Below are 27,147 nucleotides of genomic sequence, written 5' to 3' on the forward strand. Positions count from 1 at the left end.
AGATAGTGGAGTCAAGGGGTACGGAGATAAGGCTGGAACAGGATACTAATTAGGAATGATCAGCCATGATCATATTGAATGGCGGTGCAGGCTCGAAGGGCAGAATGGCCTACTCCTGCATCTATTGTCTATTGTCTATTGATATGAACAACCAAGATACAATCCTGTGGTAAATTCATTAAGTCAAATGTGATTGAATACACATGGTCACATGATGGCTGGATTTATATGCCCAGCCTCCATGGGAGGGCTGGCAAGTGAGGAGGGACAAAGAAAGTGGGTGAAATGGATGGCTGGGCACCATACTGTTCCTTTCTGCCTTTGTCCATATTTTGTGAGCAGTTAGGTAGGTGGTGAGTGGCTTATCAGAGAGTAGGCCAATTGAAATCCTTAATTGGTAAATTAATGTGGGGAGGAGGGTGCTAGTGGCATTTGGTGAGACTGCAAGGTATATCCCGGTGGACTACTTACAGGCTCGGTGCACAGGCAATCCAAAGAAGACACACCTTCAGCAGCTTCTGCCAGAATCCGTCTAGCCTTAGGACAAGGCCCATCTAGCCAGGGCCTGCCTGCCTTGATCGATCCCAGCAAACCCACATCATGAAGTTTCTTGTCCAAGACTTGTTGCAGTCCCAGCAGTGGCCACCACTCACTGTGGTGCTGCTATGACAAAGAAGCTACTGGCTAGCTGGTTACTCTTAAAGACAGACTTGTTGCTTCAAAAGGTCTGAGGCCATACCTTCAGGCAACTATTTGCCTGAACCACCCAAGATACAGGCAAAGCTTCCAGTGCTACTGTAAGGGGCCTTGATACCAAACTTCAGGCCAGTTGGTTGGACATCCACACCATCTTCATGTTAAAGCCCAACCTATTTTTTAAATGGGGACATATTGAACCTCATCACCTTGCACATAACTCATGTAGAAACCCCACAGTGTATCTCTTTTCCTGAAATTATGCTTCCATGTCTGAAAAACAGGATCCACAATTTAGTGATACAAATGGACAGTTTGGTATTTTGAGAACTGGTGTCAGATTTTCCAAAACATTCCATTTAAGAAATTTTCGACCATCAATTTGAAATGGATGCGGACCCAAATTGCAGGATAAAGGTTCTAGCTCACGGAATCATTCAGCCTCTTTAATGATAAATTCTGATTTCAACACAGTGAATTTAAAATCCTCCTAACTTTATAAACAGTACATTCACAAAGTCTACTTTGAAAATGACCATTAAGAGTTAAAGCAATAGCTTGTTCAATTTTGATTTTTGTTTGAATCGACAAGAAGATTTGGGGTTGATTTTGACAGTTGGCCAGCTGATTAGTAGACTGTCATAATTTTGAGACCCTAGCATTATTTACATCTGGCAGGGGAAAAGCTGGTACCATTGTCTGGCCTCCCACTGCCATACCAGGATTGGGGTAGTGGTTTTTGATTGACTATTTTAAACAACTATCTTGCACCTCATTTTTCAATGGTACTTTGGGCCTCAGGAGTTCTGTGCATATTGTTATTTAGTGAATGGGCATTGGGGTGGTGGTGGAGGGGGAAGGGGTTGTAAGCTTTGGCATGACCGCACTTGAGTCAGCCCACGAAGAATCTTTCTCTCATCAACAACAGCTCATGATCTCATTATGCAAGGCAACCTTCAGGTGGGAAAACCAGATGGATGTTTTGACAAAGCAAAATCGACTTGTTGTCAAAATGATTGTCACACTTCAAAACGGACATTGATTGCAGATCCCTGGCACTTCTTCAAATAGTGTACAAGGTTGCTAGGTTTACTCATCTCTGCCTCTCAGTTGAGTCAATTTACCGACAGTTAACTTCACAGTTTCTGAAACTCAAATGCCATTTCACTACACTTGTTAAATTGCATTTCATCCCCAGAAGGGGTCATGCCCAAGTCATGTTCAAGTTGACGGTTTCATGAGAATTGCAATGGTTTTCTTTATCCATGATACATTTTGGCATTGCAAATACAAGCCAGAGATGCAGGTATTAGATACAGCAATGGGATGTCGAAACTTTTCAATGTCAATGTATATTGCATGAATTTTGCTACACAAACCTAAGTGACATATTCCTCCACCGTGACACAATTTTTTTATATTGTTCGAGATTGAATAAAACGGACTCCTCTCACAACAATGTATGTAGAAACAAGGGAGATAGTGTGCATGATAAACAATATGGAAATACTACACAGTAAGTGATATGTGTTGTGCATACCTCTATACTCAAATTTCCAACCTAATCAGCAGAAGTGTAAAATGAAGGAAGGGATTAGCACAGAAATGGTACAGCACAATAGGAGGCTATTTGACCCATCATGTCTCTTCTCTAGTGCCAATCTCCTGCCGTTTCCCCATATCCTTGCACACCATTTCAATGCACAAGGCTGAAACAGGGATAGAGAAACAGAGAAAATGTTAGGAGAGGGCCAAATCAGAGAAATAAAAGTGTCAAGATGCATTAGCATAGGGCTGGGCCAGAACAAAGGGTTTAGTGCAAAGCTGGAGTACAGACCTTCAAGTACAGAGCCTGCACAACAAATTAAGAAAGGAGCTGAGTGAGAGTCAGAACACAGAACTGTGACAAGAAGCAATTACTACTAAAAATATTCTGTTACTTTTTCTTAGTCATCCATGTGATGGTGGTAAATCTAGCATTTATTGTGTATTTCTATTTGCTCTCGAGAAGGACAATTTCTTGAAGGACAGGACTCTGTGTGGTATTGTACACCCAGATGTGGTTAGACAGAGAGCTCCAAGATTTTGACACAGTGCTGATGAAGGAATTATAACACATTTTCAGGTCAGGATGGTGTGTGACTTGGAAGAAAACTTGAAGGTGAGGCTGTTGTTTGGTCTTCTGCATAAGAGAGGTGAAAATGCGTTGCTGGAAAAGCGCAGCAGGTCAGGCAGCATCCAAGGAGCAGGAGAATCGACGTTTCGGGCATGAGCCCTTCTTGAAGATTCCTGAAGAAGGGCTCATGCCTGAAACGTCGATTCTCCTGCTCCTTGGATGCTGCCTGACATGCTGCGCTTTTCCAGCAACACATTTTCAGCTCTGATCTCCAGCATCTGCAGTCCTCACTTTCTCCCTGCATAAGAGAGGCCACAGGTTTTAGAATTACTATCAAAGGAGTATTGGTGAGTTGTTGCAGTGCAGTTCTCAATAGCACACATTGTAGCCACAAAGTAATAATGATAGATGGAGCAAATGTTTAAGCTGATTGGTGAGATGCTGCTTTATCCCACATAGTTTATTGATTGTGGTCAGAACTGCATTCATCCAGGCAAGTGAAGGGTATTCCATCATACTCCTGACTTGGAGATGGTGGAAAGGTTTTGGGGACACAGGAGGTAAGCCACTTGTTGCAGAATGTTCAGCATTTCACCTACTCTTGTACTTACAGTCTTCATGTGGCTGGTCCACTTAAGTTCCTAGACAACTGTTTGGACCATGCCAGAATGTTGGTAGTTCCAAATTTAGACTTATAGGACCTATCACTACACATAACCGAACAGCTTCATTTCAGGGCAAGTCACACAGCCACTTGTTAGACTTGCATAAGGGTGGTAACTTTCCGAGTGATGTATATGGTATAATTTGTCCTCACGACTCACCATGGGCTATCCAAGGCACATAAAGAAATGTCCCTTTATATCTTGTTTTATCTACGACTGGTTTTGCCCAACATGCATTGGCCAAATGATTATGTGAGCTGTTGCAACCAGTTCAAATAAGTTTCCTACCCACACAGTGAAGGATTCTTTCACTTCCGCGAGTCTTTGTAGCTTTTTGCTCTCCTATTTTTTAAGAGCAATAGCATGTCCATGTGCCCTTTCAACATTGCCAGCAAAATTTATCAACATACCATTCAAGGAAGCCATTGACATCGGCAGTATGTCACTATAGCATGGCAATTGAGATGTACTAACGCTGTTTGAACTTGTATTAATTGAATTCATGAACTATGGCAACTTCTGCAGTTAAGTTCAGTGTCAATGACACCATGTCTGTCTAAGTAGATGATGTGACTATGGGATTCTCTCCATGCTGAGCTCTTATTAACATCATAGTTGGTTACAATGAGAAGCGTGTCTTTGATGCAATGACCACTCACCTCCTAACAGTCACACGCTTACACAATGTGGATGACATATTTGCAATATTTGAATTTATGTTGCATCAAAGAATTTCTTTAACATGGTTTAATGGGCTCCACTCTGCACTCACACCTACCATTGAAATGGAACAATCAGTTGAGAAATCTGCCAGTCGGTTCTCAGGTTCTTGGCTACCACCTATCAAAAAGCTTTGATTCTTGCATCCTTTTAGCAATCTCTTGTCTGTTTTTGGTCCAAGGCCAAAATGAAGTCTGGAGCTGGCTGGTTCTGACAGATGCAAAGTGAGTGTCAGGGAATAAGCTTTGGTGAATAGATGCATTGTCAGCAATACCTTCCATGACTTTACTGATGATTGAGAGTAGAAGGATGGGTGGAATAGATTTATTCTTCTTTTTGTGGAAAAGGCAAAATTAAGCAATTCTGCACTTTGCCAGGTAAATGACAGTATTGTAGTTGCATTGCAACAACTTGGTTAATGGCATGGCTAGTTCTGGAAAATAAGTCTTCAGCACCACAGCTGGGCTGTTTGTGGAGCGAGTAGCTTTTGCTGTATTCAGTGCAGTCTGCTATCTCCTGTGATCACATGGAGTGGATTGAATTGCCTGTAAACTGGCTTCTCTCATGGTGGGGATCTCAGTATGAAACCAAAATCCATTTGCCATTCCATTGTTGAAGATGGTTGCAGTCACATAGTATGAGCAATTAAAGGAAAGCTCAGAAATATTTATCAATATGTAAGTATGATGCTGCCTGCTTTGAGGATTATACTGGATGTCTTCGTACTAATTACTCCTGTGAATGTAAATGCAACATTTGTCCTTGATTAGCTCAAATACCTATGACACAGGTCAGACACTTAAACTTAAGTTGCTTTGAAAGAAGACAGTTACACAAAAAAAACTGTTCTTCTATTCTGCATTAAAATGTCCTGCACCATCTGCTCCGTTGTTAATGTATAATGTTGTTTTGTTAGAATAGTAGCCGTTACTGATTTTTGTTATCTCCACCAATAGGTTTCTGGCCTCGACTTGTTTGTGAGTGCAAAAGGAGCTGCAACAGAAGCTCTAATTATTAACAGTGTAGATGAGAACAGTCTGCCATCTGTGCTAATGCCATCCTTTTGGGACAAAATCCACAGAATTAAATATGACAGGAGTCAGCTGGAGTCAAGCATCTAAACCTGAGAAAGCATGAGTGCCAGAACGTTCAAACCATGGACCAGACCTTTGGTCTCTGCATTGTGGAAACTCTGATCTGTTCACACTATGGCATTTGCCTAGGAGGTTTAAACTACAATTAAGCTCCCAAACATATTGGCTGCCATGCAGTATAATTACTGTTTTCCAACACTGCATGTAAACTTATCCAGGCCCTTCTACTCCTAATGTGCTTGTCTTTGTATTACACTTTGGATTATCATTTGTTTCTGATAACCTTACATGATATGATTCAGCTTGCTGGATTTCCTCTAAATCTTCAGTCTTAATGAATAGGGAGAAAGTGAGCACTGCAGATGCTGGAGATCAGATATTCCTGATGAAGAACTTATGCTTGAAACGTCAATTCTCCTGCTCCCCAGCTGCTGCATTATGGCTGTGCTTTTCTAGCACCACACTTTGAGACTTAATGAAAAACTTTCCCTCTGCACACATCTCTATGATTTATGATATTTTAACCAATCCTACATCCAAACTGAGATACCAATCTACTGTTTGATTTGATTTATTATTATCACGTTTACCAAGATACAGTGAAAAGTATTGTTTTGCTTGCTATCCAGACAAATCATAACTTACATAAGTACATTAGGGTAATAGAACAGAATTAGATTAGATTAGATTACTTACAGTGTGGAAACAGGCCCTTCGGCCCAACAAGTCCACACCGACCCGCCGAAGCGCAACCCACCCATACCCCTATATTTACCCCTTACCTAACACTACGGGCAATTTAGCGTGGCCAATTCACCTGACCTGCACATCTTTGGACTGTGGGAGGAAACCAGAGCACCCGGAGGAAACCCACGCAGACACAGGGAGAACAGGGAATTGAACCTGGGTCTCTGGCGCTGTGAGGCAGCAGTGCTAACCACTGTGCCACCGTGCCGCCCACTAAAAAAAATGTAGAGTATAGTGTTACAGCTACTGAGAAGTGCAGAGAAAAATCAATTCTAATATATGAGAGGCCTGTTCCTAAGTCTGATAACAGCAGGGAAGAAGCTGGTGGTATGTATTTTCAAACTTTTGTGTCTTTTGTCGATGGAAGAGGGTGGAAGAGAGTATAACCAGGGTGGGAGAGGTATTTGATTATGATAGATGCTTTCCTGAGGCAGTGGGAAGTATAAATGGAGTCAATAGAAGGTAGGCTAGACACAATTGCATGTGTCCATGAACAAAATATTCATTATTGCACTGAAGCTTCTTGTAACTGGTAACAATTCTTGTAATTCTCCCTGATTAGTACCACCACCTTCTTATTCTGAGCTGTATGTAATTTCAAAACCCTGCTAGTCCATTTAAGAAAATTCATTGCATAATGTTATTTTGAGTCATATCCAAGGCATCTGCTGACCATACTTTGGGCATTACTGGGATCATTCTTCTGTTTAAGTTCCATAATTCCTGTCCTCTGCTAGAATTTCCAGAGGCAGTTGTGACTCTCCTTTCATCTACCCACCTTCAGCTTGGATCTGGGTGGTCCCATGTTATCGGCACCAATGAATTCTCCATCTTTTGTATGACTGCTGAATGTCCAATGTGAGCCATGAAGGCTGCAAGATGAATGTTTCACAAGGATCCTTTTTAAGGCTTCTGCCATCTAATCCAGTATATTGTTTATTTCTGAAGATTGATGTTAGGAGTCTACCCAAGTTTGACACCTTAGCACAGTCCAACAATGTAAAGGCAAGTACTGAATTAGGAATTTCCAAGTAGAATTGTTGCAATCTTACGTAGAGTTTCTTAAATTTTATTATAAATTCTTTTATAGAATATCCATTCTGAATTCCAACTATGTCAATGCCAGACCATGTGTCATATGGATTTAATACATTGCCTTTCTTTTAATTGGTGTCCATAAATTCAGATAGAATTTGCAAACCTTATTCAGTGTTAATTGTTGAATTTCTTGCTCTGAGAATACTTCGGATATGACACTGGTTAACAAGAAGCAACAGTGCTAAGATGATACTTATTTTTCAGGAAAGATGTACCCTGTGTTCACATATCTACTTTTCTATCAACTGTAAGGTTCAGCTTAACAAAGTGTCAGTGGTAAATCATAGCACATAACTTTAATTTCAACCATTCTTCTCCAAAGTAACTCCAACTTCAATTTTAGGAACATAGAAACAGCAGTAGCCATTCAGTCCCATGAGTGTTCCACAATCCAATGAAATCATGGCTGATCTGTACCCTAGCTTCATATACCTGCCTTTGCCCCATATCCCTTAATACCTTTTCTTAACAAAACTTAATCTAGCTCAGATTTAAAATTAACAACTGAATCCAGCATCAATTGCTGTTTGTGGCAGGGAGTTCCAAACATCTGTCATCCTTTATGGCTAAACGTGTTTTCTAACATCTCTCCTGAACAGTCTGGGCCTGATTTTTAGTCAATGTCACCTAGCTCTAGAATCCTCAATCAGTGGAATTAGTTTATTGTTATCTACTCTGTCTTTTTCTGGTTATATCTTGAAGAGTTCAATCCGATCACCACTTAACCTTCAAAATTCTGCAGAAACAATCCAATTTGTATAATCTCTCTTCATAATTTAATCCCTGAAGTTCAGGTACCAGTCTTGCACATCTTTGTTGTACCCTCTCCAAGGCCAGTCTTCTGTCTCAATCTTCCAAGACCTATCTTTCTATCTTTGGAAACTATCCTTGAGTGCCATTATCAATTCTGAACCAAACTAGTTGGTGAGATAGAAGTTTTTCCATGTAAATAGAGTTTATTAATTTTTCAGTGTTTCAATTCCTTCCATTGACCAGCCCTACCTGTTCTCCCTTTGCTCTTTCAAACCAGTTTTGCTTTCTAGATAATTTCAAGGTAGTTTCTTCAAAGATGTTGTGAAACACCTCTCGAGTAGGTGGGACTTGAATGCAGGCCTCCGAGCTGCGTAGGGACACTACCACTATGACATACCAGCTCTTTATTTTTGCTCGCCCTTTATATCTATGCAGTCAATTAAAGAATAAGTTATTCCCAATCATCTGCTTATCCACTTGTTGTATTAACATACCATCTTACTATCTGTAACCTTACCAAGTGACCACCCTAACCACCTATCAACCTATCCACCAGCCATTTTACCACCCCACTTACCTGCTGGCTAACGTATCCATCAACCACTCTATTGGTTTATCATTTCATCAGTTGCTGATCTATGCACTCACTTAGCCCATCCTACAATCCCACCCTATAATTTTCATGCATTCACCCATTCAGTAATATTCGCACTGGACATTAACCTTACTTTATGATAGAGAGTGCCATAAAAAGGTGTGTGCCTTTTGCCCTTACTCTCATTGGAGGTTTCTACATTGTGTCCTGCATTGAGTGAGTTCTGGCTGCTGCACTGGAAGTTAGAGTCTTTGTAAATGTGTCTAAGTTTGCAATTCTCTGTCTGATCAACATTGGGTGCAATGGTTTCAACACCGGTCAGAAAAATTGAGTCAATCCATTTTAAAACTGTGGTCTTGATTAAGGCTTAAGGATGATGGATGGCTCTGTGTGGCTGAATAGGTAGATTTAATATTTGCTATAACACTGAATCATACAAACAAGCAATGAAGGTTCCAAATTTTAACACTATTCTGTGGTAGTTGTAAGAGGCTTTGGGACTGGACACAGTTTTTCTGGTTAAAGAAGAGAGAATTACAGGCATTCCTGGCTCTTTGATCTGGTTCCTATTTGTTGACACTCCAAAGAAAGTGTGTAAATTCAGATTACACACTGTTGGCCTTCTTTGGTTGAATAGCAGATTTGTACTCAGGAGCACAGTTCCCCTATCCCTTGTCTGAGCATAACTTCTGCATGCTGCTCTGACCCACTCACCTTTGGGTTTTAAAGTCATGCTCCCACAAAAATGATTTTCAACTGATGGGGAAGGGAAATCTGGATATGTTACAACAATTGCTTTGCCAGGAAGAAAATTAAGAAATTCAAAAAAAAATGACACTGGTCTAAAACAGCTGTAACAGGAAAATATTAAGGTGATGAAAGCTGCTGACAGAAAGAAAAAGAAATAAATATTTTTTTAGGTTGGAGTAGATGCTGAGGAATTTGCAGATGATGAGAAAAAAGGCTAAGAAGATAGAATAGAAGTAGTTGTTTTTAATGGTTTCTAAAGAATGAAATACAGTGCCACAGGGAGTAGTTGAAGCAGATGCCATTATCTTTAAGGGAAGAAGAGATAATTTGAAACAGAGGATATCAAAACGCCAAGGAGAGAACAGAATTGGTTTTGTCTTTTCTGGCAAGGAATTGGTATTGACACAAATACCTCCTTCAAGATACAAACTTCTCTGGCGAGATGCAACCATCATTTTTGGAAGAGAAGAAGCCACAATATGGAAAGATTATTGGATACACTCACCTGTGCATTGTGTTTCTTGGTCTCCGTTTCTCCCTCATTGTTTTAAATTTGTGTTCATGGGTCTTTTAGCAGGTGAGGAAAGATTCATACAGGTGCACAGCCATGTTAATTGGCTGTAAGCGATTTAAACTACTGAAAACAGATTGTTATTTATTCAAATAGAATAGTTTGGCTGTATAGGTAAGGGAACAGTTTACTAACAAAGTGAGAAAAAATGCAATATGACCTTTTCTTTCTTGACATGTTATTATACCCCACAGAGTAATTGGCTATTCAATTCCTGGACTATAAGTGGGAGCCCAGTGGTTAACATGGTTGAAGAAAGTGTCAGTGTCACATACCTCATTGGCATCAATGCCATTATTGACAGACCATGAAGTCTGGAAACATTCGAGCATTCGCTGTTTCAGCTGCTTGGGAATTCGATGAACACGGATGAAATCCTTCAAATCTTTTGTCCTGGTGTGGTATAAGGACCGTCGGGAATACATTCTCTGGATTATAGCAGTCACATTTCCAAATACTACAGCATGCATGAGAGCTGTTAAAGGAAAGCACAAAGCAAAGTTCAAAGCAAATCATGTTTCTTTAATACAGCAAATGCTGAGCTAATTGGATCTCAACAAATTTATACTTTCGTATATCTTTACCAACTTTATGTTGACAGAAGTCGAAAGCATGTCAGTAAGAAATAACATATTCATTTTTTTTGTGTGCTTGTGACGTCAAAAATCTACTCTTACTTTCATAATGGGCAAGATGTCTTACCATTTTTGTGTGTAATTGAGCATGTTGATGTGTGAGGAATCTTGCGAGGATTAATGTTTTGAATTAGAAGCCACAACTTCCCTGGCAGTGGCTTCAGATTGGTACTTATAAAGGATAGGTTGACAAGTAGTAAGATATCAGCCAGGAGGGTGAGTAATTGGAAAGGATGGTAATCAAGCAGTGACTGTTCAGAAAGGGATGGCAATGGTGAGGGAATAACTGGGAATGAAAGTGAGTGGGACAAATGCCAAATGGGAATGTGATGACTGGTAGTAGTCTGTGGAAGTGAAGTGGATCCAGAAGAAGCTCAACTGTACCTCCTAGCTCCATATTTCGCAAGGCAGTTATAAACTTCTAGCTACTGAGACCAAATTTAGGCTAAATTTAGGCCTGAGATTCTCAAATAGAGTTGGTCTGGTCCAAGCTGTGTTCAGGTTGGTCTGACTTATTGCCCAACTGTGTAATTATGCATTTATTTCTCAAATCACGCAAAGTCTGAAATGTTGCTCTTCCCTCTGAGTCCACTGTTCTCTTTGTTATTGCATGTCATTGTAAAAATAGCCCAAATATTAAATACATCTGTGCTACGTAACAGCCTTTAAATCACTTCATTATTATGTCCTTACATCTAACACAAATTCAATCATAACATTCTTAATAATACCAGTCAATAGGCTGGGACAGACAATTCTGGTTGAATTCACCACCATGACCAGCAGTCCATGTCACTATTGTTCTATGTTAAAAATCACACAAGACCAGGTTATAGTCCAACAGATTTATTTGGAAGTACAAGTTTTCAGAGCACTGCTCCTTAGCTTGTATTTCCAAATAAACCTGTTGGACTATAACCTGGTGTTGTGTGATTTTTAACTTTGTCCACCCCAGTCCAATACTGGCACCTCCACATCAATGTTGTTATTAGCAGCTACAAGGAGCTGACATGGGTTCCAACATTTCATAATTATTGTTTGTGTAAAAGCCAACCCGCTACTTTTTGCCAATGCAAGTTTCTTGGTCAGACCTGCAAAGCAAGTGTGCAACGAGATCACACTGCCAATACATAGTAGAAATGCTAGGAGGGTAAATGTGGGGTGACAGATGTCAGAGGACAATGTCCATGGAGAAGGAGTGAGTATACAGAGATGGATAGAAATGAGAGCTCTTGCTGTCATAGGCCCCCGAATGTGGCAAGATGGGTAGATAAGGTAGTAGGCAAACTATTACGCATGAGATACTTTTCTTAATTGATGATAAACTGAATACAAGAACAAGCATGCAATGCTGGAACAAATAAAGGTCTTGGTTTGACCACAGCTGGAGTTGCATGTAGAGTTCTAGTTATGCCATTATAATAAGGACATAATTGCTCGAGAGAGCATACAAAGGAAATTTACAAGAATGTTGCCAGGACTGAAGATTGCAGGTGTAAGGAAAGATTGAAAAGGGTAGTGTTGTTTTCCTTAGATCCTGAGGGGCGAATTAAGTGAAATGCAGAAGTGAAAGTAAGGAATTCGTATTCTGGAGCTTTGTGATGTACAGTTGAAATGAAACTCTGACTAGAGAAGCATATATCTGAATTCTGTCTAAATCAGCATTAAACCTTTTGTAATTAACACTGTTGAATTTTATTTGAGTGTGAATCAACACCTTTACATGAAAGCAGGTGAGAACACAGTGGGAATGCAAAAATTGGCAAAAGCCCATTTAGCTGCTTTAATTGTCTAAGTTCCTCTCTGGGGTACTGTTTACACTGACATTCTGTGAAAAACTGTTTAGCACTAGGTAACAATTCCATAGAGTGGTAGGAATTTTTACTTCCCCCACTAAAAGCTAATGAAGCATGACTGGAGCATCTACACTCTCACAGATGGTAAAGACTGACATGCATTGAAATCGTCAAAAGAGTGAAATTAATTGCTGTCTGACTGGAGAAGTAATTCCTGAACTGAATATAAGAAAAAATAATAAAAGAAACTCAATTTATTATAAGCATTCATATCCTACTGAAATGAAAATATAATCTGAGCTTTGATGACTACTGTAAATATTGTGATCCTTCTCATTTAGTACATATTAAAAAAAAGAAACTGAAGTTAAAGTATATAGTGCATGAAATTAATATGAAGTATTCAATAGCTGGCACATAAATAATGCTGTAAAATAGCTTAAAAGGGAGCCTGCAATTCCATGGATTGTTTAATAACTTATACAATTAACAAACTTGATTCAGGATCTTATTATCTTTATGCAGCAATGCCAATTGACAAATCAAACAACAACTAAAGCTTCAGCATTCATAGCAGAGACTATAAACCCAAGCGATATTATTTCATTGCTGACATTTTTACGATGGCTGTAAATAAAAATACTTCTATACTTGATACTCTCCTTCTGGTACTTTAGTTCAACATATAAACAGAAACAGCTGAAGTCTCAGAAAATCATACAGCTCAGGCCAAACCATCCTGACTGTAGATGCTACTATATTCATAGGAGAATTGTTGGAACGAAAACCAGAAATGAAACAATTCATATGACCTTAAATAAATTATTTCTGTGTAACATGAAACCACCATTGTCAATTGATTTCAAACATCGTTGCTCAAATTATACATTTTAAGCCAACAGGCTGAGCACTCACGAGCTGCTATCCTAGGGAATTACTTAGACACTGTTGCATTCATACACTCTAACTGACACCTATCCACAAAATATGAAAGAATCAGTCCTCAGTTTCACCTGAGCAGATGCGAATTTTCTTTCCACTCAAGACCATTAAATTCAAAGCCAATACTTAGAACCTGACTCAGCTGAATGTTTTTAATTCCAGGTTGGCATCACTTGAAGAAGAAACCTTTGAAGAAGAAATAGGAATCCAATCTGAATCAAGCCAGTTGAAGATCAAAAACAGGGCGACCCAATTAATTTTGAGAGTTTGGGCAACTTTAATATTTTAGCCTCAGGCCATATTAATTATCAACATCTCATTTACTAATATGTGATGCAATTCTCTTCCTTTAGCAAAGTTTACAAGAAATTTCTGCTCAAGGATTGAAATACTGTTCTGAAATATGCACTAAGTTATGCTTTAACTGCTGCTGAAGCGAGCTTGAAAAAAAAAGAGACGTAAAAAGCACTTTTTGAAAATTGTTGGAACCTTAGCCAAATACAGAAAAATCTTACTCATCTACCACTGAGTTCCAGCTGGGGCACACAAACAAAAGTTGTGATGGGAGCAATCTTGTGGTAATCTGGAGAAAATAATAAAAGTAAGGTTTGAACAAGAGCTCGTCACCTTTTGATTGAGTTCTTTAAGGCTTCCTACTTTAACAATGAGTTCACCAACTTTAAATCATAACCATCTCCAGCACAGCAACTGGTAACAGGTAACTGGTGTCTCACTACCTTCAATGAATTTTTTGAGGAAGTATCCAAGAAGACCAATGAGTGGTAGATGTTATTTACTAGAACTTTGAAAATTGGTTTCCGTTCTGGAGGCATCGTGACCCAGTGCCCGCAACCATTGTTGTCTCAGGGGTAGCCAGAAGTCCAGCCTGTGAACTCTGCTTGTTCCTCCACAATGCCATTCCTGCTGAATCTTCCCTGCCTTTTCTGACTTGATTCAAAACTGAGTTCACTTCTTGTGGATAGGGATTGAGTTGAAGTTAAAGTGCCTGAATTGGGGCAAATTTTGATATTTGCTAAACTTACGTTAACTAGATTCAGGGCATTTGGAATTGTTATTTTCTCTATCCTCAGCATTTCTCCTATCAATACTGGGAAGAGAAAACATGCTTACACTGGAAAATACTGCAAACCTACCTCCAATTAACATGGTGCATATGGAAAAGATCTTTTCAGCATCAGTGTTAGCCGACACATTCCCAAAACCCACACTGGTTAGGCTGCTGAGTGCAAAGTAGAGTGAAGTGATGTAGGAGCTTCGGATTGAGGGTCCACCGAGCAGTTCAAAGCTGGAACTGTTAGCTCTAGTGCTGGAGTTAACAAAGGTGGCCTGGCTCGTAGAGTTCACAGAGTTGGAGGTACTCATTGAAGAAATGGATATGTATGGAGTTCCCAACCTCTTTGCCAATTCATGAAGCCATCCTAGAAGAAATTGGAGCAATGCATATTTATTAAAGTTAATTCTGATGAACATCAGTAGAAATCTATGAAGGAAATAAAGATAATTTGTTCTGGACACTTCCCTTTTTTTTGTATTAGCAGAACACGGCGGCACGGTGGCACAGTGGTTAGCACTGTTGCCTCACAGCGCCAGAGATCCGGGTTCAATTCCCGCCTCAGGCGACTAACTGTGTGGAGTTTGCACGTTCTCCCCATGTCTGTGTGGAGTTTGCACTTTCTCCCCATGTCTGCGTGGGTTTCCTCCGGGTGCTCCGGTTTCCTCCCACAGCCATGCTAAATTGCCCGTAGTGTTAGGTAAGGGGTAAATGTAGGGGTATGGGTGGGTTGCGCTTCGGTGGGGCGGTGTGGACTTGTTGGGCCGAAGGGCCTGTTTCCACACTGTAAGTAATCTAATCTAAAACATTTTGACGTTCTTATCTAGAGTTCTTCAACTGCACAGTTGCAATTGTTGAAGAATATAATGATAACCTATGATCTATCACTTGTCTATGTTGCTGCTGCTTTCTGTCTATCTCTCTTTGCATTCAGATTAGCTCCACCATTGTGGAGTCTGTAGAGAAGGGATTAGACTTTCAATTTCTCTGCATAGCCACCTGCTGTGGTACCTGGAATATTAACACAATATTTATAATTTATAAACTTTAAAAAGGAACTTTATAGCTCAAGAAAATCAGTATTGGAGAGCCACATGAGGTGGAGGCCCTCAGTCCAAAGTAATAGAAACAATGATCACATGAGAAATCTTTAGAGCTTTTACCCTCTCTGTATCTAAATATCATGGAGTTGAAGTACAGAGAAGCAATATAAGTGCCAGGATTATCCACCTGTGATCTACATTGTCCCCATCAAAATATACTGGGTCGTCTTTTTAAAATATGCATGGAAGGTCCCCACAGCACTCTAGGGTACAGTTTTATAGCTGCTTGATCCAGAAATTTTAATCTTTCTCATATAGGGGAGGATGTTGCTGCCTACCTTTTTTGCTCCTGGTTCAAAAACATCCTTTAAATGGGTAATCAGTTCGTTATTACAAAAAGTCAAAATATGCAGTGAATTTTATTTTGCACGTGCAGTGGCCCAAGCCGCATCTCAGATCTGGACCCCTTTGTGGGCCCTCCTTGTGATGATCAGTGGGCTAGTACACTATTTACCAAACATGCCCTTTCAACATAAAGGTCCAAGTTCAAAGTACAGTCAGTTCTTCTATAACGCAAGGTTTGTGTTCTTGAGCAACCCCGTGTTACAGAAAATTCTCACTTTAGAAACAGCACTTAAAGTGTTGGCACTGTAATCGCGTGACAGCCTACACGTTTTAAAAGTTTGCGTCGTAGAAACAGCATCCCCAATTTGTTAACCATGTTACAACAAATTCGCACTGGTGAAACATACATTATAACAGAGCCACCTGTAGACAGAAACTTTGATCCAAATTCCATGGGTATTAGTAACATTGGAACAGGAGTAGGTCATTTAGCACCTCAAGCTGTTGTGCTATTTAAAAGATGATGGTAGATCTGTGATCTAATTCCGTACACCCTTAGATCACATTAGACACCTTTTTGTAACAAAAATCTATTAATTTCAGTTCTAAAATTAAAAGCTGATCTAGAATTAATTGCTATTTGCTACCACTCCAGAAAGTTTTAGACCATGTGCCCAATCTGTAGCTCTCCAATTGGCATAAATAGCCTCTCTCTACCTCAACTGTCTGTTTCTCTTATTATCTTGGAAACTTTATTCAAATTTTAGAGAATAGTTTGTTGCTGGTGTCCAGACATCATTCTAGTGGATGTATGCTGCACTCCCTACAAGGGTCATATATCCATTGTAAGATTTGTATGCATGTATTACCCAGGTATGGGCTAGTATAAATTTGTATAGCTTAGGTTTGGCTTCAAGCATATTATGTTGTCGTCCTTTATGAAGTCCCATAAAGGCACTTTCGGCCTCCAGTGTTTCTAGACTTTCCTCATTTTGAAAGTATACTAATCTATTTTCTTAAGTCCAAAATGAATTACCTTATATTTACCTATATAGTTTGGCCCAGCTACCCAAGCTATCAATATCTTTTAGTATTTACATGCTTCTATCTACACTATTTACCAGCAATCTATCTTTGTCACTGGCAAAACTGAATATGTGGCTTTCTATCCTCCCATCTATATTACTGACGAATACGGAACAATTGAAGACCCCAGCACACATTCCTTGCAGGACACAACATTCTGCCAATCGATGTTCCTGTTCATTAACCATATTCTCTGTCTCGTTATGCTCAGCTAATTTTTGAACAAGGCCAAAAATTGTCCTTCAATTCCACGAGCTTCGCTTTTACTTAACAGTCTCTTATGGGGGACTTTACCCGCTACTTTCTGTAATCTCAAATGAACAACATTACAGACTTTTCTGAGTCCAATACTTTTGCCATATCTTCAAAAACGTCAATCAGATTTATCTGGCGTGCATTTCATTTACAAATCTATGCTGCTTCTGATCAGCTAAAGATTTTTAAATGTTCAGTCACCTTATCCTTAACTATAGACTCTAAAAATTTCCAACAAATATGCTAGTTTAAGCGCCACTTTTCTTAAAATGCAGAATGACCCATCTAATTTACCGGTTTCAAAAAACGATCTTGAATCAAGAGAATTTTGGAAGATAACAATGATTGCATCTGCTGTCTTCTCACCTACTTCAGTTAAAACCCTGAGGTCAACGCCAACTTGGGCTTTGCTGCATTAATGCCATTATTTTTCCATTAATGTGAGTTTGTTTGCATTAATTTGGATGAGGCTGTTACTGAAAGAATGATGGTTTCCATGCGATATGTGGCATGCTCTACTGTAAATAATGATCCAAAGTAATTATCTTTATTTTCGTTGCAACGTCACCATTATGTGTTTTCATGAGTACACACTTCTTCCACCCACTTCATTGTTTTCTTGTAAGATTTTTGTCATGAATTTGATATTTCTTAGATCTTTTTTCCATGCTCTCTTTGCTAAGGTCTAACTATCTGCTTTGTCACCTTTTGCTGCTCTTTATATCTTTCCTATTCAGGATCTACAACATGTGCAACCTTGTATGATTTTTTCATTTATTTTACATTGTCACTTCTCTCTTAATTGTCCATTCTATATTTTTTGCCATTTTTGATGGTTTTTTTTCATCTCATACTCATTCTCAGGTAATTTCCCAGTAATCGATTTACACAGTTTATGGTAGGAGTTTATATTTCATGAAGTCAGTCTCACCTAAATCTTAGTAGCTGTTTCATATTATTTTCAAACATTATGTCTTAAACATTGATCATATGAAGATCACTACAAGATAAATGTTCATGTGCTGCTAGGTTTTTAACTAAATCTGACTCATTACTCATTATTAAATCTAATATGGCTTACCCTTTGTAGGTTCTTACATATATTGCCTCAGAAAATTGTTCCTACTCATTTAAGAAATTCATTAACTTTGTGAAATGTGCTTCTCCAAATCAATGTAGAAGTTAAAATCCCCCAATAAAACCACCATTAATTTCCTGTGTTTGTTTTGCTTGCTGTTGGGAGGTCAGCATCATTAGCTAGGCTAGAATTTATTCCCCAATCCAAATTTCTTATTAGGAGTTGGTAGTGAGCGATCCTTTTGAACTGCTGCTGTCCATGGGATGTAGGTATATGCACAGTGCCATTAGAATGGGAATTCCAGAATTTTGAGTAAGTGACAGTGAAGGAATGATGACGTATAAAATCAGGATTGTGCATGGTTTAGAGGAGAACTTGTGGGTCATGGCATTCTCTTGCTTCTGCTACCCTTGTCCTTCTTGTTGGTGGTGATTGGAAGGTGGTGTTGAAGGTGCCTTGGCTACAGTGCCTCCTGTAGATGGCAAATACTGCTATCACTGTGCACCGAGTGGTGAAGGGAATGGAAGTTTAAAGATGGTAGAAGTTATGTTATGTCTTATAGTCAGAAAGTCAGAGACATACTCATGACATTATCACTGTATCATAACTTATGTCCTGAAAATATAAAGGTTTCATACTTCATCTTACGTCAGATCACTTGAAGCATGACAACTTTCTGGAAGCCTACTTCGCTGCTGTAACCTACTAGATCAATATTAGATTAGAAACCTATATGTCTGAGAACTGTAATGATGACAGGCATCTACAATAAATGTGTATGGATTCTCCAATATCTATGTCTGGTTTCTAATATTATATGAGATCACAAACATTGCTACAAAAAATAAAACACAATGATCTACAAACACACATCTCGAGATGGGGTGCCAGTCAAGTGAGCTGCTTGATTTTGGATAGCGTTTTGTTTTAAATATGATGGAGTTACACTCCCCCACAGAAGTGGACAGAGTTCCATTACATTCCTGCTTTGAGTGGATGGTGAATAGGCTTTAGAGACTGAAAAGTTGAGTCACTCACCACAAAATTCCCACCTTCTTAAATGTTCTTGTGGAAACAATGTTTTACATGTTTTCTGATATCAGCAGTAAAACAAGCTGCAGCTTTACAAATTACACCAGGTGACATATACACAACATCCATTAAAGTGCCTGTTGACCTTGTTTTCTGTAAGAATATGGAAATTTATCCAGCTTGCATCTTTTTAAAAGGCTCATGAAATCTACCAATCTCTGCTGCTTTTCCACCTGGGCTAAAGCTTAAGTTTATGGTCAAGCACAAATAGCTTTATTAGATTATTTAAATTAGAATCCTCCTACCTTCTAATAGGTTTCTTGCTTACCTGGTAAAATATTTAATATCAGAAATATGGGAATTGGAAAATTACTGGAGATATTCTGGATGCTTAAAAAGCTAAAAGTCCCACCAATTATGTAGACATAGAAACTAGGCCATTATGCAGAAGAGGCAGGGGTATGCAGTTACATACAACTGCCCTCCCATTCTTTCACCACTTCTCCACTCCAGCTCCAGGAGGCTGACCTGAAAGGCATACAATCGTGCTATCCATTTGATCAGCAGCAATGCCAGAAGGAAAAATAAATGCATGACCATCCATCTTTATTACTTGATCCAGCAACAGATGGTAGCTGTTCACCTACCTTCTGTTATGACTTTAATTATTAATAGCACATCAAATAAACACAATAGGAGACTAGCTCTGCTTGTAATGCCATATACTCACACATAATTTAACAATAAAGAAACATATACAGATCAGAAAGGACAAATCAGAATGTAGACTGTAACATAAAGATGTAAATTGTGAACAGCTGCTACCAAAAGAGATGACTAACATTAACTATTTTTAAGTCATCCTTTCATGGAACATAGGCATTGCTGACATGGCTATAACTTATTACTAATCCTTAACAGTCCTTGGATTGATTGACTTGTTGGGCTATTGCAGAAGATAATTAAGGGCCTAATTAAGGACCAACCACATTGGTGTAGGTCAGGCAGGTAAACTTCCTTCCCTAAAGAACATTAATGAATTAGCTAGATTTTTTACAACCATGGCACCACTACTCAGACTAGCTTTATATTTCATTTAATTTAAATTCCACCAGTCGCTGCTTCCCCACAATTATAGGACAGTTATCCTCCTCAATCAGCTGTGATGTTCTGCTGCTGTTGAGTAAAGAGTGTTTCATACAAGAACCTATGGCTAATCAGGTAGGAGACAATAGTATATCAGCAGGCATTTACATGATGGTGGCAAATCAAACAAGAAGCAGCTGGAAGTCAGAGGTATTTGTTAGATAATAAAAGCAATTAACTGATCACCTAGATAAATGAGCTACCCATTGTTAACCTTTCTCTGACTTATGAAATAATTTATTCACTAGTTTACCTGATTAAGGGAAAAGAATTGTAATCAATCATTGGGACTAAGGAGAGAATGATTCCACCTTTACTGAAACATCAAGTATTGCTCGTGGTTCATAACATCTTGCACACTCTTTCTCCTACCCACTCCCTCTCTATCCTTTACTAGTGGAATATGTTTCTGAAAAGATTGTTCTTTGGAAAGAAAACAGTATTTGCAGAAGGTGTAGTGTAAAAATGAAATTTGCAACTTAATGAGAAGGTAAGTGAAGTTAAATTTACTGTATCAATCCTGTTCCTATTGGGGTTGGTAGAATCTGTGGAGAGAGTAACACTTAATGGTTTGAGTTCACAACCACTTTTCCTTGGAACTGGGTCATTTTGTATCAAAATATTAACTTGTTCTTCTCTCCACAGATGCTGGAGTGTTTTCAGTACTTATTTTTGTCAGATTTCTAGCATCTATGTTATGTTATTTGCAGTTTAATGTTACTAATGTGTCCTAGTCCCAGACAAAGGTCTGTTTCTAATCTCACACAAATGGACAATTCCAGTGAGAAACATGATGTAGATTGCTGTCATTGAGGATTCAATTGAAAACTTTCAGTGTTTGACAGATCAGAGGGAATTTTTCCTCTTGATTAAACCTATATTGTAACTAAACTTTAACAATGTTGGTGTTCATAAGAATTAGAGAGAGGTCAGTAAGAGAACCAGCATATGCGAGGCCTGAGAAAAACAGCCAGTGCAACTCTTTTCTTTTCAACAGGGAAGGGAAGTAAAAAAAGCAGGGTGCTATAGGCTAGTTTGCTTGACATCTGTGATAGAAAAAAATGTTGGTTATTATTAATCATGTTACAACAGATCTCTTGCATAGGTTTAAGGTAACAGGGGAGAGCCAACATGGTTTTGACAAAGGGACAGCATATTTAACTATTTACTGCTGTTCTTTTGGAGAATTGACTTGTGCTGTGGATAAAAGGTGAATGTAATATACCTAAACTTCCAGAAGGCATTTTATAAGGTGACATATAAAGGTCATTGTGCAAAACAGAAGCTCTGATGGAGGGGGTGAAATATTGGCTGGTAAACGGGAAGCAGACAGTAGGAAATAATAAGGGTATTTTTCAGGATGGACAGGGAATTGAATGCCAGAGTAAGGAAGTTATGCTTCAGACATACAGGGCATTGGTGACTCCACATTCACACTATTCTGTGCAGTACTGATCACTACTTGCAGAAGGATTTTATTGTGTCACTTGTAGTACAGAGAAGGTTTAATAGACTTGTAACTATGAGTAGATTTCCTTGAATTGAAAAGCTAGATAAACCAGGTCTATATCCTCTGGAGTTGAGAAATGTCAGAGCTGACTCAATTGAAACACCCCTTTTGAGGGGACTTGACTGGGTGCATGTGGAAAGAAAATTTCCTCTTGTGTGATTATCATATCTTAAATATGAGGTCACCCATTTAAGATAGATGAGAGAAAAACATTTCTTTTGAGGGTTGACTGTCTTTGGAATTTCCTTCCTCAAAAGGTAATGGATGTGGATTCTTTCCATTTTTTTTAAGGCTTTAAGATAGTCTTTTGTTGACTTGGTAATTACGAATGTAGCTTTAAGGTTAAAATCTGAATTGAATTGAGTTTATTGTCACATGTACCGAGGCACAGTGAAAAGCTTTGTCTTGCGAGCAGATCACATACTATAGATATTTACATAATAGGTAAACAGTGGCAATGATAAAAACAAAAACACAGGTACAAGTGAATGTTAAGAGTTTATGAATCCATTCAGTATTTTAACAAGTGGGGTAGAAACTGGTTGTTTCAAAACCGGCTGGTGAGTGTTCAGGCTTCTGTACCTTCTCCCTGATGGTAGAGGTTGTAGAAAAGCATTGCCAGGGTGGGATGGATCTTTGAGAATGCTGGCGGCCTTTCCCTGACAGTGGGCCTGGTAGATGGATTCTATAGTTGGGAGGTTGGCCTTTGCAATTGTTCATGTCAAGTTCGCCACTCTCTGTAACCATCTCTGATCTTGAATGGTATAGTTGCCATACCAGGTAGTGATACATCCAGACAGAATGCTCTCTGGCGCATCTACAAAAGCTGGCAAGGGTATTTGCTGTCATGCCAAATTTCCTCCGCTGCCTGAGGAAGAAATGTTGGGCCTTTGTAACCAGTGCATCCACATGAGTCCACCACTCCCAGAAGCTTGACACTCTCCACTTGTTCCACCTGTGCTGTTAATGTGTAGGGGGGACATGAGTAACATCCTGCTGAAAGTCAATAATGAGTTCCTTGGTTTTGCCAGCATTGAGAGCTAGGTTGTTCTCTGCGCACCATTTTTCTAGGTCTTCCACCTCCCATCTGTAGTCTGTTTCATCACCATCTGAGATTTGACCAGCTATGGTGGTGTCATCAGCGAACTTGTAAATGTCATTAGTTTGGTATCTGATGATGCAGTCATGGGTATACAGTGAGCATTGTAGGGGGCTGAGTACACACCTGGGTGGGGGGGGGGTGCCTCCAGTGGTGTTAGTGAAGATGAAATATTGTCCCCAGTCTCCACTGATTGTGGCCTGTGGGTTGAGACCATGTTATTATTGAATGACCGAGCGCGATTCAAGGGCTGAATGGTCTCCTCTTCATGTTTATAGGGAAGTTGGGTAAAAGAAAGGTCAGGAAGAGAGTTGGGAGAGACAGGTGGTGTTGGAGAGGAGTGCTGCAAAAGGGAGAGATGGTGATTGAGGGTCAGGAAGTTTGAGGAATGGCAGAATGAGAGTTTGCAGAGAATATGGGAGTTGAGGGAGGCAGGAAGGTCTCAAAGGGGGTAGTGAGTGAGAGAGGCGTGAGCCCGAGTATTGCAGACAGGAGGCTTGTTGAATGATGTGGCTAGTTGGGAAGTGGTGAGCAGGAAGAGTGGGTGGTGAGTTGGGAAAGTTGACAAGCAGTTAAGGGAGCAAGTTAAGAGTTATAATTTTAAATTATTGAAAGTTAGTAATAGATTTTTGGACCAGTTAGGTTCAAGTTAACCAATAGGTATAATTTTTACCATTTATATAGGTCAGGAACAGAACCCACCCGAATTACACATTTTCAAATGAGAAATTGATCTTTGCTGAGAACATTTTGACTTAGCACATCAAGTTTTAAGAACTGCTTCAGGAATAATAAAGGACGGGAAGTTGTACTGGAAAGTAACTTTAACGTGTGAACAATTATTTCTCCGTTGGCCCAGATGCACTCATGGCTTTAAACTTCCATGAATGTAAGCTGCAAAGCCCTTTCCTTTTCTCTAATCAGATTATTAATAAGGTAAGCACTTCCACATACTCCACTTGGAATATTGTGTTCAGTTCTGGGTGCCTCCATATAGGAAGGATATGGAAACTTGAGAGGGCGCAGAGGAGATTTATTAGGATGTTTCCTGGACTGGTGGGCATGTTTTATGAAGAAAGGTTGAGGGTGCTAGGGCTTTCCTCATTGGAGTGAAGAAGGATGAGAGAGAACTTGATAGAGGCGTAGATATAGTGGATAGCCAGAGATTTTTTTTCCCAGGGCGGAAATGCTATCATGAAGGGGCATCATTTTAAGGTGATTGGAGGAAGGTTTTAGGGGAGATGTCAAAGCTTGTATCGTTACATAGACAGTGATGAGTGTGTGGAATGCACTGCCAGTAGTGGTAGTAGTGTCTGATACGTTAGGCACATTTAAGCAACTCTTGGATAGGAACATGGATGATAGTAAAATGAAGAATATGTAGGTTAGTTTGACCTTAGAGTAGGATCAGCACAACATTGAGGGCCAAAGGGCCTGTATTGTGTTGTACTGTACTATGTAATGTGGTTTTCTCAAAACACTTGGACATATCTGTACAGCATTGTCAGGAGATGATCCGTTTTCTTAAATAAGGACAGTGCTGTGGGTGAGGAATGTAATTCCTTGTAGTCTCTGTAATGTCCCTCTAATTTATCGACAACAACGGTTATTCCTAAGCCATTTTGTACTTCTTGTTTCACTCTGTTCTAGTTTGTTTGCTATCGGAAAGATATTGTTAAACTTGAAAGTGTTCAGAAAAGATTTATAAGGATGTTGTCAGGCTTGGAGGGTTTGAGTTTTAGGGAGAGGCTGAATATACTAGGGTTATTTTCCCTGAAGTGCTGGAGGCTGAGGGGTGAACTTTAGAGGTTTATAAAATCGTGTGGTATAACAGATAAGGTGAATAGCCAAGGTCTTTTTCCCATGGTAGGAGAGCCCAAAGCTAGAGAGTATAAAGTGAGAGGGGAAAGATTTTAAAAGGGACCTAAAGGGCAACCTTTTCTCTCAGGTGGTGCACATATGGAATGAACTGCCATAGGAAGTGAGAGAGGCTGGTACAATTACAATATTTCAAAGGCATCTGGGTGGGTATATGAATAGAAAGGGTTTAGAAGGATATGGGCCAATTGCTGGCAAATGGGACTAGGTAAATTTAGGATATCTGATTTGTTATGGATGAGCTAGACCGAAGGGTCTGTTTCCGTGCTGTGACTAAGTAATATTCAATAGTTCCTGTGGAGGTTCCTATGACTTTCTTTTTCTGAACTTGAACATTACTCTGTCCTGATAAGTATTAGTGATAAGCTTTTCAATCCCATGAGTCTGCTTACGATAATCACAAAATGCATAATTTTGCATTTTTTAATATAATCAGGCCACAATTGTCTAGAATCACTCAAAGATGAGGAGAGAAGGCACCTGTCTCTGTACAATTTCTTGCTGCATTTCCAGTTTGGAACATGGCCAGGATGATCACTTTGGAGCTGTCCTAATGAGACATCATAGCCTCTTTATGGCTATAATGACATCTCCATTCATAGCACATTCAGTAATTTATTGCTAAGTTTATTTTCTGCTTCATCAAAGATTAACCTAAAATACTAGCTGCATCTGGCCACTAGATTCCCCAATGTCACTCACCTAGCAGCTGCCTCACTAGCATAGACAATTCTCAGTTGGCTGAAAACTGACACCAACAATATGGGTTCAAGTCCCATGTCGGCTGAGGTTACCATGAAGGAACATCCTTTTCAACTTCTTCCCTCGCCTGAGGGGTGATGAACCTCTGGAGAAACACAACTAATGGTGGCTTAACCTGAGAGAAGAGTAGTCTGAGAGCCCAACTTTACTAGTCGCTGTACAGAAATTCACTAAAGTTCCTTAGAAAGCAACTTCCAATTCCACAACAACTACCACCTAGAAGAACAAGGGTAGCAGATACATGGGAACGCTACTATTTCCAAGTTCCCCTCTGTGCCACTCATCATCATCCTGACTTGAAAATACATTGTTGTTCTTGCATTGTTGCTGGCTCAAAAAATTCTGGAACTTGCTATCAGCATTGTGGGTGTTCTGACACCAAATGGATGGTGATGGATCTAGAAGAAACCACCTTTTTCCAGGACAACTAGGGTTGGGGCAATAAATGTTGGTCCAGTCTTTGATGCCAAATGCCTTGAATGAATTTTTTAAAAAGTACTACTAAATGGGAATAACTCTATGATTATAATCATTTGGGCAATATTACTCTGGCTTGGCAGAAAATGTGCCTAAATGCAATCTAGTCAGACAAGCCAGGTAAGTGGAATCCACTATGCCACAGCCACATTGAGTCACTGGATAGTTGGAGAGAGAAGATTCTGTGACAAGCCAGTTAACCCGTTGTGTGTTTAAGCACCTGTTTCTCTCTGTAGGCCAGGAGACGCTGAAGAAACCAGATCCCTGTGGGTTTCTCTGTTCATGCAACTTGCAAGTTTCAAACTCTTACTGCTGGTTTTGTTTTGTTTAATTTTGACGTTTCATGTGCTGCAGACAGATTTTAAAAAAGAAATAACTGAACTCTGTAGCTGCTGTCTTCAAAATATCAAATAAATCATCTGTCTGCTTCCTCAAATTACCTCATACCAAACCCAGCTGGACCACCATGTTCAGCCTGAAGCCAGCCTTCAAGAGCTATATATGGATTTACTTTATAGACTTTAAATTGCTTAAGCTATTCTCCCACCTCCTAGTCGATTTCTGTGTGTGTGAAAGAAAGTCAAACACTAATTTTTTTCTCAGACAGGGTTAAGTACAATAAGTTCTATTGCCTTTCTCTAAAAGAAATAGGAATCCTGCCTATTTATAACTTTACAATCACAATGTTTAAATAGTTAAACACTTACTGAATTGACAAACAACGCCTTTTACCTTGTCTGTTTCTCTCGAAGTGGTTTCCTCTACACTGGGGAGACAGGACACCAACTCCTGGATCGTTTCAGGGAACATCTGTAGGATACATGCACCAAGCAACCCCATGCCCCTGTGGCTGACCACTTCAGCTCCCCTTCCCACTCTGCCGAGGATATGCAAGTCCTGGGCCACCTCCACCGCTAAGTCCATGGCCACACCTGAACGGAAAAGACCTCCTCTTCTGTTTTGGGACCCTTTAACCACATGGTATCAATGTCCTCTTCACCAGTTTCGTCATCTCCTCTCCCTGCGCACACCCCCCCCCCCACCTCATCCCAGATCCAATCCTACAAATTGGCACAGCCCTCTTGAACTGTCCTACCTTTCCACCTATCCACTCCACCCTCCCTGCTGACCATCACCCTCCCACCTGCATCTACCGCCTGCCTTCCAAGCCACCTCACCTCACCCC

At 39.7% G+C, this 27,147-nt stretch overlaps 1 protein-coding gene across 1 annotated transcript in view; it reads right to left on the reverse strand.

The window, feature by feature from the left end:
• The window catches only part of kcnh3 (potassium voltage-gated channel, subfamily H (eag-related), member 3), a 688,912-nt gene that overhangs the window by 114,506 nt on the left and 547,259 nt on the right, over positions 1–27,147 (reverse strand). The window contains exons 8-9 of the mRNA XM_072578888.1: positions 14,333–14,617; positions 10,081–10,280 (exon numbers count right to left, since the gene is read on the reverse strand). Of these exons, the coding sequence (XP_072434989.1) occupies positions 10,081–10,280; positions 14,333–14,617 (485 nt within the window). The remainder of the gene's footprint in view (positions 1–10,080; positions 10,281–14,332; positions 14,618–27,147) is intronic.

Source organism: Chiloscyllium punctatum, chromosome 10 (genome assembly GCF_047496795.1).
Source record: "Chiloscyllium punctatum isolate Juve2018m chromosome 10, sChiPun1.3, whole genome shotgun sequence".
In the NCBI taxonomy this organism is placed as follows: Eukaryota; Metazoa; Chordata; class Chondrichthyes; order Orectolobiformes; family Hemiscylliidae; genus Chiloscyllium; species Chiloscyllium punctatum.